We start from the raw sequence: 20,021 nt of genomic DNA, 5'->3' as shown, positions 1-20,021 counted from the left end.
CCAGGAGGAGGCTGAGAGACTACATACACGTGTAAGACTGACTAACTTTATAAAGTAATAGAGAGAGAATACACAAATGTCTAAGATAAATTAACTATACAAACTAGTAAGACTGAGTTTATAAACGGGTAAGAGAGCAGACCTGGTTTTCAATACATGTATTTGATGATCTGTTATTTAAATACTTATTTTCTGTGGTTTTTGTGTTTTTTTCAAATAATGTGGCCCGAATCAACAACTTGTATTGGAATTTTTGAAAGTATTTTCAAATACTTATTTTTCAAATTATTTCCAAATACCTCAGTTAAATGCATGCGAGTGTTTTTGAGTCAGTGTATTTTACTCTTTTTAAATACATGCCAATACTTTCCAAGTGTATTTTCAAATACATTCCAATACTCAACTACTTGTCTTTACAAATAAAACATATCGGAATACTTACTTCGAAGTGTAATGTGAAAGTAATTGAGATATTAGAAATAGAATTGGAGCCCAGGTCTGTAATAAAGAGAGGCTGAACAAACGCATCAGAATGGTTACACAAAGAGCATAAATAAATGGAAAATGAAGCTCTATGATTACCCACACTGTGTATGTCCTCAGGTGACAGAGCTGGAGTGTGTGAGTGGTCAGATGACCGTCATCAAATCCCAGAAGACTGAGCTCAACCAGACGATAGAAGAACTGGAGTCGGCATTAAAGTCCAAGGAGGAGGTAAGGAGTGTGTGTGCGCAAGTGCTTGTGGCATGTAAACTGCATTTGTGAGGGAGAAACGCATACATGTAAGCCCTGTGTCTTTAGAGCCATTCCAGTATCCCTGCACATTGTAAGTTTGGTACTGGGACTGACCCTGTATATAGCTTACATTCTCCTGTTTTTTTTTTTTTGTTGGTTAAACTATTTGGATATTGAATACTGCACTGTTGGGAAGGGCTTGCAAGTTAAGCGTTTCACTGTACTTGTGCATGTGACAAATAAAACTTGAAACTTGTAAATGTATCTTTTCCCTCCCTGCAGGAACTGGAGAGGCTGAAAGAGGAAGTGGAGAGCGCCAATGAGTTCCAGACTCAAAAGGAATCACTAACACAGAAACTGCAGGCGAGACGAATGAACACACCGCACTGGGCCTTTACACACCTGTTCTCTTTCAGTCAGTCAGCTTCGGTACAACATAGTGTGGGCAGTGGCACTCTCGTGACTTCAGTTGAAGGATCTAAAATTACACCTGACAAGGCCAATGAAATCTGCGCCTCGCTGGAAGCCCCGCCTTCCACAGGAGATAAGCTTGAGGCATCAGATTCATTGATTCAATTATTCCTCTCTTCACCTCGGTGTTGACAGGAACGATTCACGCTGCCAAAACAAACATTTGGAACACGGGACTGTCTTATGTTGCACTAACTAAACGGTCCCTTAGCGGTTGAGCGTGCTCATCCCCTGGATAATGATTGGAGAAAAAATTGATACAGTTACATATCGGGATATTCTTTTTGATGATATATCGTATAGTTTTGACAATATTACAATATCATTTTTGTGCTTGTTGGCTCTACCTGCACAAAAACTTTGGCATAGCTTGTTCTCCATCTTTCTAAATGGGAAACCAATTTGTTTCAGCAACTTTTATTTCCATGACTGATCAAAACTCGTTTTCTCTCATGGCTCTCTCTTGTCCCTCTGCAGCAGACAAACAGTGCCTTCAGGAAGTATTCATAGGCTTTGACTGTATTTTTAAGTAGATTTAACTCAAAACTGCAACTCGGCCACTCGGGAACATTCACCGTCTTCTTGGTAAGCAACTCCAATGTAGATTTGTCCTGCTGAAAGGGGAATCCATCTCTTTCTGGTGGAAAGCAGACTGAACTAGATTTCCTTCTATGATTTTACCTGCGCTTAGCGCCATTCCATTTCTTTATTATCCGGATAGTCTCCCCTGTCCTTAACGATTACAAGCATACCCATAACATGATTCAGCTACCACTATGCTTGAAAATATGGAGAGTGGTACTCAGTAATGTGTTTTGTTGGATTTGCCCCAAACATAACACTTTTTATTCAGGACAAATAGTAAATTGCTTTGCCAAATTTTTGGGAGTATTACTTTAGTGCCTTGTTGCAGACAGGATGCAGGTTTTGGAGAACAATAAATATTATGTACAGGCTTCCTTCTTTTCACTCTGTCAATTAGGTTAGTGTTGTGGAGTAAATACAATGTTGTTGAGCCTCAGTTTTCTCCTATCACAGACATTAAACTCTATAACTGTTTTAAAGTCCCCATTGGTCTCATGGTGAACTCCCTTAGCTGTTTCCTTCCTCTCCGGCAGCTGAGTAAGGAAGGACACCTGTATCTTTGTAGTGACTGGGTGTATTGATACACCATCCAAAGTGTAATTAATAACATCACCATGCTCAAATGGATATTCATTGTCTGTTTTTTTAAAAACTAAAATTTTTTATCCACCCTTCTTTGCGAGGTATTGGAAAACCTCCCTTAGCTACGTATACTAAATAAAAGAGATACCCAAGCAATTCCACTGTTAGACGGGTTTAAAAAAAAGCAGACATTGAATTTCCCTTTGAGCATTGTGAAGTTATTAATTACACTTTGGATGGTGTATCAATACACCGTCACTACAAAGATACAGGCGTGCTTCCTAACTCAGTTGCCGGAGAGGAAGGAAACCGGTCAGGGAGTTCACCATGAGGCCAATGGGGACTTTAAAACAGTTACAGAGCTTATTGGCTGTGATAGGAGAAAACTGAGGATTGCCAACGACATTGTATTTACTCCACAATACTAACCTAATTGACAGAGGTTAAAGAAGAAAGCCTGTACAGAATACAAAATATTCTAAAACATGCATCTTGTTTGCAACAAGGTACTAAAGTAATACATTTTTGTCTTGAAAACTAAGTGTTATGTTTGTGGAAAATCCAATTACGGAATACTACTCTCAATATTTTCAAGACCTGAAAATGGTTGTCTAGCAATGATCAACAACCATTTTGAAAAGAGTAGTGGGCAAAGGTTGCACAATCCAGGTGTGGAAAGCTCTTAGAAACGTACCCAGAAAGATTCACTGCTGTAGGTAGGTATCGACTTAGGGGTGTGAATACTTGCAGTACCAGTCAAAAGTTTGGACACACCTACACATTCAAGGGTATTTATTTATTTTACTATTTTCTACATTGTAGAATAATATGGAATACATCAAAACTATGGAATAACACATATGGAATCATGTAGTAACCAAAAAAGTGTTAAATCAAAGTATATTTTAGATTCTTCAAAGTAGCCACCCTTTTCCTTGAACCAGCACCAACCAGCTTCACCTGGAATGCTTTTCCAACAGTCTTGAAGGAGTTCCCACGTATGCTGAGCACTTGTTGGCTGCTTTTCCTTCACTCTGTGGTACAACTCATCCCAAACCATCTCAATTGGGTTGAGGTCGGGGGATTGTGGAGGCCAGGTCATCTGATGCAGCACCCCATTATTCTCCTTCTTGGTCAAATAGCCCTTACACAGCCTGGAGCTGTAGGACATTGATGGAATATTTTCCGCACCCAAAGAAAACTGAACACATGAATGTTCTAGCAATGTTCCCCTGAAACTTGCCTAGAACATTCATATCTTATGTTCTGAGAACATGGCAACCAGATGGGATGGCTTATCGCTGCAGAATGCTGTGGTAGCCATGCTGATTAAGTGTGCCTTGAATTATAAATACAGTTGAAGTCGGAAGTTTACATACACTTAGGTTGGAGTCATTATAACTTGTTTTGCAAATACTCCACAAATGTTTTGTTAACATACTATAGTTTTGGCAAGTCAGTTAGTGCATGACACAAGTAAATTTTCCAACAATTGTTTACAGATGGATTATTTCACTTATAATTCACTGTATCACAATTCCAGTGGGTCAGAGGTTTACATACACTAAGTTGACTGTGCCTATAAACAACTAGGACAATTCCAGAAAATTATGTCATGGCTTTAAAAGCTTCTGATATCATTTGAGTCAATTTGAAGGTGTGCCTGTGGATGCATTTCAAGGCCTACCTTCAAACTCGGTGCCTCTTTGATTGACATCATTGGAAAATCAAAAGAAATCAGCCAAGACCTCAGAAAAAAATTGTAGACCTCCACAAGTCTGGTTCATCCTTGGGAGCAATTTCCATACACCTGAAGGTACCACGTTCAATAAATCATTCTCACTACTATTATACTGACATTTCACATTCTTAAAATAAAGTGGTGGTCCTAATTTACCCAAGACGGGATTTTTTACTCGGATTAAATGTCAGGAATTGTGAAAAACTGAGTTTAAATGTATTTGGCTAAGGTGTATGTAAACTTCCGACTTCAATTATAAATCACTGACAGTGTCACCAGCTAAGCACCATCACACTACCTCCTCCATGCTTCAGGGTGGGAACCACATATGCGGAGATCGTTCATTCACCTACTCTGCGTCTCACAAAGACACGGCAGTTGGAACCAAAAATGTAAAATTTGGACTCATTAAAGGACAGATTTCCACCGGTCTAATGTCCATTGCTCATGTTTCTTGGCCCAAGCAAGTCTCTTCTTATTGGTGTCCTTTAGTAGTGGTTTCTTTGCAGAAATTCGACCATGAAGGCCTGATTCACGCAGTCCCCTCTGAACAGTTTGGGCTGCAATTTCTGAGGCTGGTAACTCTAATGAACTTATCCTCTGCAGCAGAGGTAGCTCTGAGTCTTCCATTCCTGTGGCGGTCCTCATGAGAGCCAGTTTCATCATAGCACTTTGATGGTTTTTGCGACTGCAAATTTTCCACACTAACTGACCTTCATCTCTTAAAGTAATGATGGACTGTCGCTTCTCTTTGCTTATTTGAGCTGATCTTGCCATAATTTGGACTTGAGCTCTTATTTTGATTGGTTACACACTTTTTTTCGGTTATTACATGATTCTATATGTGTTATTTCATCGCTTTGATGTCTTCACTAGAAAATAGTAAAAATAAAGAAAAACCCTGGAATGATTAGGTGTGTCCAAACTTTTGACTGGTACTGTATGTAAATGAGATACAGTGCCTTGCGAAAGTATTCGGCCCCCTTGAACTTTGCGACCTTTTGCCACATTTCAGGCTTCAAACATAAAGATATAAACCTGTATTTTTTTGTGAAGAATCAACAACAAGTGGGACACAATCATGAAGTGGAACGACATTTATTGGATATTTCAAACTTTTTTAACAAATCAAAAACTAAAAAATTGGGCGTGCAAAATTATTCAGCCCCTTTACTTTCAGTGAAGCAACCTCTCTCCAGAAGTTCAGTGAGGATCTCGGAATGATCCAATGTTGACCTAAATGACTAATGATGATAAATACAATCCACCTGTGTGTAATCAAGTCTCCGTATAAATGCACCTGCACTGTGATAGTCTCAGAGGTCCGTTAAAAGCGCAGAGAGCATCATGAAGAACAAGGAACACACCAGGCAGGTCCGAGATACTGTTGTGAAGAAGTTTAAAGCTGGATTTGGATACAAAAAGATTTCCCAAGCTTTAAACATCCCAAGGAGCACTGTGCAAGCGATAATATTGAAATGGAAGGAGTATCAGACCACTGCAAATCTACCAAGACCTGGCCGTCCCTCTAAACTTTCAGCTCATACAAGGAGAAGACTGTTCAGAGATGCAGCCAAGAGGCCCATGATCACTCTGGATGAACTGCAGAGATCTACAGCTGAGGTGGGAGACTCTGTCCATAGGACAACAATCAGTCGTATATTGCACAAGTCTGGCCTTTATGGAAGAGTGGCAAGAAGAAAGCCATTTCTTAAAGATATCCATAAAAAGTGTCGTTTAAAGTTTGCCACAAGCCACCTGGGAGACACACCAAACATGTGGAAGAAGGTGCTCTGGTCAGATGAAACCAAAATTGAACTTTTTGGCAACAATGCAAAATGTTATGTTTGGCGTAAAAGCAACACAGCTCATCACCCTGAACAACCATCCCCACTGTCAAACATGGTGGTGGCAGCATCATGGTTTGGGCCTGCTTTTCTTCAGCAGGGACAGGGAAGATGGTTAAAATTGATGGGAAGATGGATGGAGCCAAATACAGGACCATTCTGGAAGAAAATCTGATGGAGTCTGCAAAAGACCTGAGACTGGGACGGAGATTTGTCTTCCAACAAGACAATGATCCAAAACATAAAACAAAATCTACAATGGAATGGTTCAAAAATAAACATTTCCAGGTGTTAGAATGGCCAAGTCAAAGTCCAGACCTGAATCCAATCGAGAATCTGTGGAAAGAACTGAAAACTGCTGTTCACAAATGCTCTCCATCCAACCTCACTGAGCTCGAGCTGTTTTGCAAGGAGGAATGGGAAAAAATTTCAGTCTCTCGATGTGCAAAACTGATAGAGACATACCCCAAGCAACTTACAGCTGTAATCGCAGCAAAAGGTGGCGCTACAAAGTATTAACTTAAGGGGGCTGAATAATTTTGCACGCCCAATTTTTCAGTTTTTGATTTGTTAAAAAAGTTTGAAATATCCAATAAATGTCGTTCCACTTCATGATTGTGTCCCACTTGTTGTTGATTCTTCACAAAAAAATACAGTTTTACATCTTTATGTTTGAAGCCTGAAATGTGGCAAAAGGTCGCAAAGTTCAAGGGGGCCGAATACTTTCGCAAGGCACTGTATTTCATTTTAAAAACGTGCAATCATTTCTAAAACAACTTGTTTTTACTTTGTCATTATGGGGTAGTTGTGTGTCTGTGTGAAGAACATATATTTAATCCATTTAGAAATCACGCAGTAACACAACAAAATGTGGAACAAGCCATGCGTTATGAATACTTTCTGAGGGCACTGTATATCAATCTCCCCAGGGTGACGGTAATAAGTTAGTGGATTTACTCTCTGTCCACAAGGGGGCAGTCCTCCCCCATAGGTGGCTCATTGTTCACTAGTCCCTATGAGGTGCTTAGTGATACACTGTTATGGGTTCTATAAATGATTGGTTTCATTCCTGGGGAATTAGATTCTATTACGAATCGCCCGTCTTTTACCACAGAAGGGGTCCGTTTTTCAAAGCTGTCTGTCCCTTTTCCAGCTGAGTTACAAGGTGCTGAGGCGCCGGTACCTTTGGCTGGTGTGTATGATAACCTTCATGATAGCAGTTTTCCTGGGTCTATTTTTAATGAGTACGGTCCAGCGCTGGGTGCCAGCCGGTCAGCGGCTAAAACCGTGGCAGGCTCGCTGTGACAGAAGTACCATCAAGGGGCACTGCCAATCGGGGTACGCCACGGATCGCCGGAGTCCGTGAACACAGCCTGGCCCGGGCTCCAGGCAAACCTTGGGGCATAAACACAGTTGTGTCGACCCAAGGTTCCACAGTGTTCACGGGTACCAAATGTGTTGCGTCTGCCACATATAGGTTCAATAAAGTTCCCTTCTCCACGTTCAGACACATGGTGGTGGAAACCAAAAAATATCCCATCTCTTCCAGTCCACAAGATGGCGTTGCGCCCCTTCAGATGGCACTTGACAGGAGGCTTGCTGTCTGCTCTGACCAATGGCGCGCATGCACAGTGTTGCTCTGGATCATGCGAACGGTAATGTCGGGTTACAGGCTACAATTTGTTGCGCGCCCCTCATGCTCCTGGGGCATCATCACGTCGACTGTTCCCAAGGCCTCGGTGCCCGTTTTGAGGGAGGCAATATCCTGCCGTCTCCAGACGCGGGCAATCCGAGTGGTTTCTTTGTCGGATCCAGGACGGCTGGTACAGACGGTATTTCCTTTCTTCGAAAGGGGGTCGCGACTTCCCAGATAACAACAAACATTCCCACAACTTTAGAGAACATTCCCGTAGTTCCTATTAGGTCATTTACTAAAATCTTCATAGGAATGTTCCTGGGATGTGTAATAAATATGCCCAAGAGACCATTCCCGTAATGTCCAATTGTAACCAATGTGAAATGGCTAGCTAGTTAGCGGTGGTGCGCGCTAATAGCGTTTCAATCGGTGACATCACTCACTCTGAGACCTTGAAGTAGTTGTTCCCCTTGCGCTGCAAGGGCCGCGGATTTTGTGGAGCGATGGGTAACGATGCTTCGAGGGTGACTGTTGACGTGTGCAGAGCGTCCCTGGTTCGCGCCCAGGTCGGGGAGAGGGGACGGACGTAAAGTCTATACTGTTACACAATGTAACTTACCCAGAACGTAGTTACTATGTTCTCAGAACTTATGACATGAATGTTCTAGACACGTTTCATGGGAAGGTTGCAAGAACATTCATGTGTCCAGTTTTCTGTTGGGTTAGGAAAACATTCCATCAATGTCCCACCAAACGTACACAGAACATGGTTGCCATGTTCTCAGAACATAAGATATGAATGTTCTAGACACGTTTCAGGGGACCGTTGATGGGATATTCTCCCTCAGAAAACTGGACACGAATGTTCTAGACACGTTTCAGGGGACCGTTGATGGGATATTCTCCCTCAGAAAACTGGACACGAATGTTCTAGACACGTTTCAGGGGACCGTTGATGGGATATCCTCCTTCAGAAAACTGGACATATGAATGTTCTAGACACGTTTCATCAGGGGACCGTTGATGGGATATTCTCCCTCAGAAAACTGGACACGAATGTTCTAGACACGTTTCAGGGGACCGTTGATGGGATATCCTCCCTCAGAAAACTGGACATATGAATGTTCTAGACACGTTTCAGGGGACCGTTGATGGGATATTCTCCCTCAGAAAACTGGACATATGAATGTTCTAGACACGTTTCAGGGGACCGTTGATGGGATATCCTCCCTCAGAAAACTGGACATATGAATGTTCTAGACACGTTTCAGGGGACCGTTGATGGGATATCCTCCCTCAGAAAACTGGACATATGAATGTTCTAGACACGTTTCAGGGGACCGTTGATGGGATATTCTCCCTCAGAAAACTGGACATATGAATGTTCTCACAACGTTCCCATGAATCGCGTCTCGAACAGGAATATGTTATGTTCTGAGAATATGGCAACCATGTTCTGTGTATACTGTTCACTGAAGGATGGAAATGAGGTACAACACCGACATGGCCCCGCTCCCTGCTCCGGCCCATCCCGGTGCTAGGTGAAGAGCCGTGTTGAATTGAAGGAATGAATCCGAGCCTGATGCCTGGGGAAGGCAGGGCTTCCAGCAAGGCACAGATTTCATTGGCCTTGTCAGGCGTGATTTTAGATCCCTCAACTGAAGCCGCGAGAGTGCGACGCCCCCATAGTATGTTGTACCTCGTTCCCCTCCTTCAGGGAACAGTAGTTATAATCATAATGTTACGTTTTCACTGGAACGAGTGAGTATTTTATGAATGTGTGTGTGTGCACATGTTAACACCTGCCCCCCCTCCACTCCCAGGAGACGGAGGAGAGGAACCAGACGTTGGAAGCTCAGCTGGTGGAGTTAGAGCAGCGTCTGGAGGGCAGTCAGCTGGAGAGAGAGGCCTTCAGGAAGAGTCTGCGCACCCTGCTGGAGCTGCTAGATGGGAAGATCTTTGAGCTGACAGAGCTCCGAGACAGCCTGGCCAGACTCATTGAGGGCAGCAGCAGCTAGAGGAGAGAAGTGCCACTACAGAGCCCCCTGGTGGAGCTTCAGTACTCCTACACCATCACCACCATTATAACAACACAGTGACGGGAGAATATTGCTAGTCAGTGCACAAAGGCACTGCACGAAAATATTCACTCTGTTATTATTACACATATAGTCATTATGCTCCACTCTACTGAAAACGTGCACATTGGTAGTAAATAGATAGACTTGCTCGCTTGGATTTAGTTTTGGCTAATGTTCACAACGTGCATAATGCTGGTACACCTGAATACTGTATGCACATACACTCACTCACTTCACAGAGGTCCTGTTGAGGCTTTGCTTACACCCTGCCTTCCCTGCCTTCCATCTCTTCTTCTCCCTCCCTGTGGAATGTTATTTACGCTCTGACTACAAACTGCTCAAATATTTACAATGCATTCAGAAAGTATTCAGACCCCTTGATTTTTTTTCCACATTTTGTTACGTTACAGCCTTATTCTAAAAAAAATATTTATTTTTTTCGCCATCAATCTACACGCAATACCCCATAATGACAAAGCAAAAACAGGTTTTTAGAATTTTTTGCAAAAAAAATGAATATCACAATTACGTAAGTATTCAGACCCTTTCTCAGTACTTTGTTGAAGCACCTTCAAATCGGGTATGACACTACAAGCTTGGCACACCTGTATTTGGGGAGTTTCTCCCATTATTCTCTGCAGATCCTCTCAAGCTCTGTCAGGTTGGATGGGGAGTGTCACTACACAGCTATTTTCAGGTCTCCAGAGATGTTCGAGCCCAGGTTCAAGTCTAGGCTCTGGCTGGACCACTCAAGGACATTCAGACTTGTCCCGAAACAACTCCTGCGTTGTCTTGGCTGTGTGCTTAGGGCCGTTGTCCTGTTGGAAGATGAACCTTCGGCCCAGTCTGAGGTTCTGAGCGCTCTTGAGCAGGTTTTCATCAAAGGTCTCGCTGTACTTTGCTCCATTCATCTTTCTTTCGATCCTGACTAGTCTCCCAGTACCTGCCGCTGAAAAACATCCTCACAGCATGATGCTGCCACCACCACGCTTCACTGTAGGGATGGTGCCAGGTTTCCTCCAGACGTGACACTTGGCATTCAGGCCAAAGAGTTCAATATGGGTTTCATCAGACCAGATAATTTTGTTTTTCATGGTCTGAGAGTCCTTTTAGGTGCCTTTTGGCAAACTTCAAGTGCGCTGTCATGTGCTTTTACTGAGGAGAGACTTCTGTCTGGCAACTCTACCATAAAGGCCTGATTGGTAGAGTGCTGCAGAGACGGTTGTCCTTCTAGAAGGTTCTCCCATCTCCACAGGCACTGTGGAGCTCGTTCTCCCATCTCCACAGGCACTGTGGAGCTCTGTCAGAGTGACCATCGGGTTCTCCCTGACCAAGGCACTCCTCCCCTGATTGCTCAGTTTGGCAGGGCGGCCAGCTCTAGGAAGAGTCTTGGGGACCTGCAATGCAGGCACTGTGTTCTTAGAGACCTTCAATGCAGCAGACATTTTGTGGTACCCTTTCCCAGATCTGTGCCTCGACACAATCCTGTCTCGGAGCTCGACGGACAATTCCTTTGACCCCATGGCTTGGTTTTTGCTCTGACATGCACTGTCAACCGTGGGACCTTATATAGACAGGTGTGCGCCTTTCCAAATCATGTCCAATCATTTGAATTTACCTCAGATGGACTCCAAGTTGTAGAAACATCTCAAAGATGATCAATGGAAACAGGATGCACCTGAGGTCAATTTTGAGTCTCATAGCAAAGGATCTGAATACGTATGTAAATTCTGTTTTTTATATTTAATACATTTGCAAAAATTTGTCAATCTTTTTTTCGCTTTGTTATTATGGGTTATTGTGTGTAGATTGATGAGGAACATTATTTTTGATATAATCCATTTTAGAATAAGGCTGTAACGTAACAACATGTGGAAAAAGCCAAGGGGTCTGAATACTTTACGAATGCACTGTATTTTCAACAACAACAAAAAATTGCGGAGTCTGGCTAGCATTCCATAGGAGATGATGTTGAATATGGTCGGTCATTTTGCTTCAGGGGTTTCTTCCATCACAGACTTTGAACAGGTAAAAGGAAATGCTCATTTTCTACATTTTATTTGGTGCACAAGTTCAGTTCAGTCATCCAGAGTCGCTCGCTGGTGGATGTTTTGCTATTATTGTTTACTCTTCGCTGTCGTCCGCCACACATTCAGGTCTGTTTTTGAACTATTCTTATTCCGTTATTACTACAGTACTACTATTGCTCTGTTTACTATGGAGATATCAATGTCAGCCAAAAGGACAGTCAGATGTCATGGAAATGGAGAGTCAAGACTCACTGGTCTTTACAGCGTTTCACTGGACTCTATGGCCGTTCGCTCTGAGGCCCCATCTGACACTGGACTAGGACTAAGGGTTAGAGGTCAGACAGATGACCTCCCAGTCACTTTATTAAACGCTCCCAATGTCCTCCCTCCTATCACAATGTTACCATGGAGATTGAAGAAGAATCTGGCATATTGTCCGAGATTGAGGTCAGATCTTGGACAACCTTCTATACTAAATGAGCAATACAAAGAGGGAGCATCCAGAAGAAAAATAAACATGTTGAAGTCTCACTTTTCAGGTATTTTCCTCTTCTTCTGGGAAATGTAAGGAGAGACAAAGAAACAACGCTACTCCAAGCCCAGACGCTGGGGTATGGCTCAGCAGCGACCGCTACTCCAAGCCCAGACGCTGGGGTATGGCTCAGCAGCGACCGCTACTCCAAGCCCAGACGCTGGGGTTTGGCTCAGCAGCGACCGCTACTCCAAGCCCAGACGCTGGGGTATGGCTCAGCAGCGACCGCTACTCCAAGCCCAGACGCTGGGGTTTGGCTCAGCAGCGACCGCTACTCCAAGCCCAGACGCTGGGGTTTGGCTCAGCAGCGACCGCTACTCCAAGCCCAGACGCTGGGGTTTGGCTCAGCAGCGACCGCTACTCCAAGCCCAGACGCTGGGGTTTGGCTCAGCAGCGACCGCTACTCCAAGCCCAGACGCTGGGGTTTGGCTCAGCAGCGACCGCTACTCCAAGCCCAGACGCTGGGGTTTGGCTCAGCAGCGACTACAAAAGGCTTTCCTTTCTATAAACTTTTTTATTACAAATACTAATATAACATTTATAGTGCTCTTGTGAAAATGGAATTGTATGTTTGGGTGAATCCAAAACAATGATTTTTTTTCTTTATTTTCCCTCCCCTTTTTTCTGTTGCGACTTGGAAGTGCAATGATTGATTGGTTTATGGTGTTTTCCCTATTTATTATTCCAGATATATTATAACCACAGATTTTAATGAGAATTGTATCAAACAAAGATGTTTGTCACTTACTCTTGTTTTTTTTTTATGTCTCAAGGTTGGTTTTTTAGGTATGAGAAAAAAAAGACTGGCAATATGTTTGAACTATTTAAAAAGCTAATGGATTTATAGTAATTTGTGCATAGGTGAGGTTTGCTGAGAGACTTTCTTTCCTTTTGCCAAAATATTTTCCTGTACAGAATGTGAATTTTGTTGACGTTGCCTTTGGTACAAATATGGATCAATGGTAACTAACTACGGTACTTTTGTGGGGTTTACTATTGCCAAAAATCTGTGATAATGTATAAAAAATTATAACTATATGTATACGTGAAGAACATTATTTAAAGGTCAACTTTGGGCACGAAAAGTGGTCAGACATCTCAAACAGAAATGGGGTGTGCCTTTGGTGGTTCGTTGATGTATCGTGCGCTGCGACCGATTTTGGTTTTGGATGGAAGCTGTAGAGATTGGCAAGAAATGGCACTTCTTTAGCCAAATATCTTATTCATCCAATTATTTAAGTTAAGCATTGACCTGGTATGATGGCGCATTGATCAGTTATACAGTTTAAAGACATTTTTCAGTTTTTGCCCAACGTCGACCTTTAAGGGCTTGTTGTTGGTTCTAGTATCTTTGGGAGACTTAAATGGGGTGTCTGGGTGAGTTGGCTTTATAGCGTTTCATTTATGATCTGTACTTCTACAGTTTGAAAGGGGAGAAACGTTTGAGTAATAATTTTAAATGTTGATTATGCCACATGCTTAAACAATTGTAATTTTCAGTTTATAGTAAAATAAAAACAATTTAAACAAATGAGGGTTGTGTAATATTTTCCCCATTTTCACTCATCTGAATGTTGCTCATCTAATCTGTACATTCGTCTCTGTAGAGACCAGTTAAGATCCCATCCAGTCCTGTTGCTTGTATAAAATCACATCCACTTACTCCCTAAAGGGGGTCGTCTGGCAGTATTTTTATGAATGACTATTTGTAGTTGACGTGGATGTGCTAGGCCCAACAGAAGGCTGGCTGGTTTGGCCAAACGCTGAGTTCTAATGGCTCTGTGATGCCAAGTCAAAGAACAGGACAGGGAGACATTTTGGTACTTTGTTTTATTTTGAAGGAAAAAAATAACTGGGATATATATAAAGCAGTTAGGAATGCGATGACGGGAAAAGACGAGTCAAATGCAACACAAAAAAAAAATCTTAAAAAGCACATTAAATTGTGTGGTATTGCTTTATAAATCCTTACTCCATTTCTTTAAATAAAAAAAAACTCAATAAATACGTTTTTAAGCATGCCAATGTATTTTCAGGATGTACACTTGATTACATTATAATACATTTTTCTGTTTAATATTGCACTTATCTAGTGACAGATTCATCTTCAAATCAGACCAGGCCAGCCACATGCATAAGGTCATAGGGTCAAACTGTAGAGTTAGCTGAAGACAGAAATGAGATTAGATGGCTAAAAATGGAAACTAATAATACATTTGGATTATACAAAGATATGTATAAAAGAAAACCTACATAAATACAATGATAAAAACGAGTCATTTCCCAACAGATATACATACTGTAAAATCCTGTCTACCGAGAACATGAGACAGGACTAGGAGGGCATCTCATAACTAAAATGACTGCCTCTAAGACTCCTAAACTTCTCTCCACCTGCACTAAGAAAGTGGAAAGCTAATTCCACTGAGTCATTCCACTATGTTGCTGTCACCTACCCACGCTTTATAGATCAGTGCAGATGGAGAGGAGACGAGGAACCCACTTCATACTGAGACGCAGCCAGAGATCTGGATGCTGCAGAAAGTCACATGATTGGATTTTGACCACTTGCCATAAAGACACAGCATGAGCTCCATATGCTCAGTCCACTAACTCACTGAGGTTAGTTACCACACCACTGGTGGATTCAGTGAGGTAAACACACAGATAGAAATATGATGAATGGAGCTGACAGGATCCCTATTCTAAATGACAGACAATCATATCAGCACCATACATTTCTATGTGACTGTTTTTGAAGACCACTGAAGATGGTGCTGGAAAAATACAGTACTACGACCTTTGACCTGGCCAAACAATTTGGACAGCAGTTGTGCACTCTCAGTCCTTCAGTTCCTAACAGTACAGCATTCTTTCTTCATCGTGTCCTTCATACAGTGCAAGAATCGTTCAGTTTTGACACAACTCTTAGATAGTCAAACGTAGATAAAAACATGAAGCGACTCCTGGTAAAACCGCTACTAGTGGACTCGCTTGGAAAATAATAGCAGTAAAAACAAGGCAGTAAAAAAAAAAAGAAACACTCCTTTGGAAATAAAAATGACCGTAAAAGGTAAAAGCACACTTTAAAAAATGTCAACAGAAACAACACACTTCATGAATATTAATATGGTATATGGAATGAATGACACCTGGGTAGAGCTGGATACTTCGGCTGGCTGTCAGGGCGCCGATCTTACAGAGAACATCATCATGACTTCTCAACCCCAATACCAGGGGTGGCCAAGCTCACCCATGTGGGTGCAAGCTTTTGTTCCAGCCAAGCAATAACACACCTTATTCTGCAGGGGGTTGAATAAACGTTGAAGAAAACGCTCAATCCTGTCACATGTAAAAGCAAACGCACCACAGCAACCTACAGTTCAACTCTCCAACCTCATAGTTCAGTCTACATACGGGATCCCAGAACCCTAGCTTTCTAGTCTGTGCACTGACAAGGGGTCCTTATTCCCCCACTTAGTACAGGACAATGAAGGAATCGAATGAAGGAATTTTATTTCCATAGTGACTTCCATCACAAGGATCTCAATGTGCTTGACTTGGGATAGAGCAGGAGGAGCACAACATAGAAAAGCAGGAGGAAAGGGGAAAGGCTAGTGGTCCATTTCAAAGACGAGAAGAAACAGTAAGAAAAAGTTACTTCTGACCTATTTTCTGAAGAAACATCTCTACACCGCTTTCCGCGGTCTGTCCGTGTTGAGCCAGAAATAGTAGATAGTAGCAGGCTGAGATCAAAGGTCAGAGTCCCAGTCGGTGCAGGGCAGGCCCTCGTCCTCAGACTCGGACTCAGGCGAAGCCTCCTTGATGCGTCTCAGGGCTTCGTGGATGGAGCGGGTCAGAGCGTCGGCAGAGTGGGGGAACGAGCCCTTGGGGTGCCGCTGCTGGTCCGGCCGCGTCCGCACCTTCCTCAGCCTAACGCCCTGCCTGATCTGGGCCAGGATGTTGTTGCTCTCGTCATCGTCTGGATCGGGGGCTAGGACCCGGAGCTCTGCCTTCCGCAGGTGGAAGCTGCCTCGCTTGAGGGAGTTCAGGACCTCGTCCATGGGGGAACTCGCTGTAGAGATGGGAGAATGGAACAATGTCAGAGGAAAAATCGAGTCAATTTCTCATTTAGAAATATTCCTTTAAAATACATTATTAGTAATAGTATGTTGTCATGACTCACCTCTCCTCCACTGTGAGGAGTCCAGCGAGGCGGTCTTCTTCAGTTTCTTCCTGGCTGTCTGCAGCTGACTGCTGTCAAAGAACCGTGGGGAGAAAGGAGCCAGGGGGAGAGGCTCTGAATCCAACCCAGCCTTGGACTGCCGAACTGGGCTAGTGGGGTGAGCCCGCTCCCCTCCTTCACTGGAGAGGTCCTCTAAGGAGGGAGGGGGTGGGGGAGGAGGAGGTGGTGGAGGTGCAGAGGACGGGAGCGCTGAGAGAGGAGTTAGAGAGGAGGGGGCAGAGAGAGGCCCAGTGGCACCCCCTAGCAGGGTTAGAGAGACACTCTGGTGACCACAGGCATCAGAGGAAGGGGCAGAGAGCTCTGTGAGGTCAGCGGTGTCTGTCTGGACACTGGCAGCTAGGGTCTCAGGCCTCCCCACAGGGGAGAGGGGGGAGGAGGAGATGGTTTTCTTCCGGGACTGGCCGTGAGACATAAGCAGTCTGCTGGACTTCAGAGTCACCTGACCAGGGAAACGCTGCAACAGACAGTACCAACAGTTACAACATGACCCGAGTCTAAACACAGCATGAGAGTTTGAGTGTTCTTCAGAGGTAGCGGCGACCTCACCTGTTTGAAGCTGCGTAGTCTGTCCAGAGTTCTTGATCTATCCAGACTCATTTTGGTGTTACTCCTCTCCTCCTCCTCTTCCTCCTGCTCCTCCCCTCGCTACGGAGAAACACAGATAGGATGAAGAACAATACTCACCATCATCCCTGTTATACTGAATCAACACAAACGGGACTCCTTGAAAACATGCCACTTCGATACAGTTATGACCAGAAGTGACTTTTCGCAGAAGTTTAGGAAAGCATTTTCGCTAACCCTAACTCTTTTCCTAACCTTAACCTAATTATCCTAACCTGCCACATAAGTCACATACAGTTGAAGTCAGAAGTTCACATACTTTAAATGTATTTGGCTCAGGTGTAAGTATTTCACAATTCCTGACATTTAATCAGAGTAAAAATTCCCTGTCTTAGATCAGTTAGGATCACCACTTTATTTTAAGAATGTGAAATGTCAGAATAATAGTAGAGAATGATTTATTTCAGCTTTTATTTCTTTCATCACATTCCCAGTGGGTCAGAAGTTTACATACAGTCATGGCCAAAAGTTTGAGTGACACAAATATTATATTCTGCAAAGTTTGCTGTTTCAGCATCTTTAGATATTCTTGTCAGATGTTACTATGGAACATTGATGTATAATTACAAGCATTTCATATTTGTCAAAGGTTTTTATTGACAATTACATGAAGTTGATGCAAAGAGTCAATATTTGCAGTGTTGACCCTTCTTTTTCAAGACCTCTGCAATCCGCCCTGGCATGCTGTCAATTAACTTCTGGGCAACATCCTGACTGATGGCAGCCCATTCTTGCATAATCAATACTTGGAGTTTGTCAGAATTTGTGGGTTTGTTTGTCCACCCGTCTCTTGAGGATTGACCACAAGTTCTCAATGGGATAAAGGTCGGGGGGTTCCTGGCCATGGACCCAAAATATCGATGTTTTGTTCCTCGAGCCACTTAGATATCACTTTTACCTTATGGTAAGGTGCTCCATCATGCTGGAAATGCATTGTTTGCCACCAAACTGTTCCTGGATGGTTGGGAGAAGTTGCTCTCTGAGGATGTGTTGGTACCATTCTTTATTCATAGCTGTCTTCTTGGGCAAAATTGTGAGCCCACTCCCTTGGCTGAGAAGCAACCCCACACATGAATGGTCTCAGGATGCTTTACTGTTGTATGCTTTACCACAGGACTACTTTTTGCAGAATATCAGTCTGTCCCTGATGTTTTTCCTGGAGAGAAGTGGCTTCTTTGCTGCCCTTCTTGAGACCAGGCCATCCTCCAAAAGTCTTCGCCTCACTGTGCGTGCAGATGCACTCACACCTGCCTGCTGCCATTCCTGAGCAAGCTCTGTACTGGTGGTGCTCCGATCCCGCAGCTGAATCAACTTTAGGAGACGGTCCTGGCGCTTGCTGGACTTTCTTGGGCGCCCTGAAGCCTTCTTCACAACAATTTAACCGCTCTCCATGAAGTTCTTGATGATCCGATAAATGGTTGATTTAGGTGCAATCTTACTGGCAGCAATATCCTTGCCTGTGAAGCCCTTTTTGTGCAAATCAATGATGACGGCATGTGTTTCCTTGCAGGTAACCAAGATTGACAGCAGAAGAACAATGATTCCAAGCACCACCCTCCTTTTGAAGCTTCCAGTCTGTTTTTCGAACTCAATCAGACTGACAGAGTGATCTCCAGCCTTGTCCTCGTCAACACTCACACCTGTGTTAACGAGAGAATCACCTGGTCCATTTGTGGCAGGGCTGAAATGCAGTGGAAATGTTTTGGGGGATTCAGTTGATTTGCATGGCAAAGAGGGACTTTGCAAATAATTGCAAATCATCTGATCAATCTTCATAACATTCTGGAGTATATGCAAATTGCCATCATACAAACTGAGGCAGCAGACTTGGTGAAAATTAATATTTGTGTCATTCTCAAAACGTTTGGCCACGACTGTACACTCAATTAGTATTTGGTAGCATTGCCTTTGAATTGTTTAACTTGGGTCAAACATTTCGGGTAGCCTTCCACAAGCTTCCCACAATAAGTTGGGTGAATTTTGGACAATTCCTCCTGACAGAGCTGGTGTAACTGAGTCAGGTTTGTAGGCCTCCTTGCTCGCAAACTCTTTTTCAGTTCTGCCCACACATTTTCTATAGGATTGAAGTCAGGGCTTTGTGATGGCCACTCCAATACCTTGACTTTGTTGTCCTTAAGCCATTTTGCCACAACTTTGGAAATATGCTTGGGGTCATTGTCCAATTGGAAGACCCATTTGCGACCAAGCTTTAACTCCCTGACTGATGTCTTGAGATGTTGCTTCAATATATCCACCTAATTTTCCTCCCTCATGAAGTGCACCAGTCCCTCCTGCAACAAAGAACCCCCACAACATGATGCTGCCACCACCATGCTTCACGGTTGGGATGGTGTTCTTCGGTTTGCAAGCCTCAACCCTTTTTCCACAAACATGACAATGGTCATTATGGCCAAACAGTTCTATTTTTGTTTCATCAGACCAGAGGACATTTCTCCAAAAAGTATGATCGTTGTCCCGATGTGCAGTTCCGAAACGTAGTCTGGCTTTTTATGGCGGTTTTGGAGCAGTGGCTTCTTCCTTGCTGAGCGGCCTTTCAGGTTATGTCAATATAGGACTCGTTTAACTGTGGATATAGATACTTTTGTACCTGTTCCTGTACCTGCCCATCGGCCTTCAGGTTATGTCGGGGCGGCAGGGTGGCCTAGTGGTTAGAGCGTTGGACTAGTAACTGGAAGGTTGCGAGTGTAAACCCCTGAGCTGACAAGGTACAAATCTGTCGTTCTGCCCCTGAACAGGCAGTTAACCCACTGTTCCTAGGCCGTCATTGAAAATAAGAATTTGTTCTTAACTGACTTGCCTGGTTAAAACCTCTTAAAGGATAGGGGGCAGCATTTCTACTTTTTGATAAAAAGCGTGCACAATTTCAACTTCCTGCTACTTGTGCCAGGAA

At 43.4% G+C, this 20,021-nt stretch overlaps 2 protein-coding genes across 2 annotated transcripts in view; one reads left to right on the top strand and one right to left on the bottom strand.

Moving 5' to 3' along the window:
* The window catches only part of LOC112230821 (homer protein homolog 1), a 54,861-nt gene extending 44,715 nt beyond the window's left edge, over positions 1 to 10,146 (top strand). Inside the window, exons 7-9 of the mRNA XM_024397152.2 lie at positions 604 to 714; positions 1,018 to 1,098; positions 9,421 to 10,146. Coding sequence (XP_024252920.1) covers positions 604 to 714; positions 1,018 to 1,098; positions 9,421 to 9,615 — 387 coding nt within the window. The 3' untranslated portion in view covers positions 9,616 to 10,146. The remainder of the gene's footprint in view (positions 1 to 603; positions 715 to 1,017; positions 1,099 to 9,420) is intronic.
* Positions 10,147 to 14,051: 3,905 nt separating this feature from the next.
* The window catches only part of LOC112230820 (junction-mediating and -regulatory protein), a 54,457-nt gene continuing 48,487 nt past the window's right edge, over positions 14,052 to 20,021 (bottom strand). Inside the window, exons 8-10 of the mRNA XM_042311270.1 lie at positions 17,033 to 17,131; positions 16,427 to 16,940; positions 14,052 to 16,315 (exon numbers count right to left, since the gene is read on the bottom strand). Coding sequence (XP_042167204.1) covers positions 15,993 to 16,315; positions 16,427 to 16,940; positions 17,033 to 17,131 — 936 coding nt within the window. The 3' untranslated portion in view covers positions 14,052 to 15,992. The remainder of the gene's footprint in view (positions 16,316 to 16,426; positions 16,941 to 17,032; positions 17,132 to 20,021) is intronic.

This window comes from Oncorhynchus tshawytscha, linkage group LG33 (genome assembly GCF_018296145.1).
Source record: "Oncorhynchus tshawytscha isolate Ot180627B linkage group LG33, Otsh_v2.0, whole genome shotgun sequence".
NCBI classification, from domain to species: Eukaryota; Metazoa; Chordata; class Actinopteri; order Salmoniformes; family Salmonidae; genus Oncorhynchus; species Oncorhynchus tshawytscha.
The sequence above is the reverse complement of the archived record's forward strand: the minus strand, read 5'-3'. Positions and strand labels throughout refer to the sequence as shown.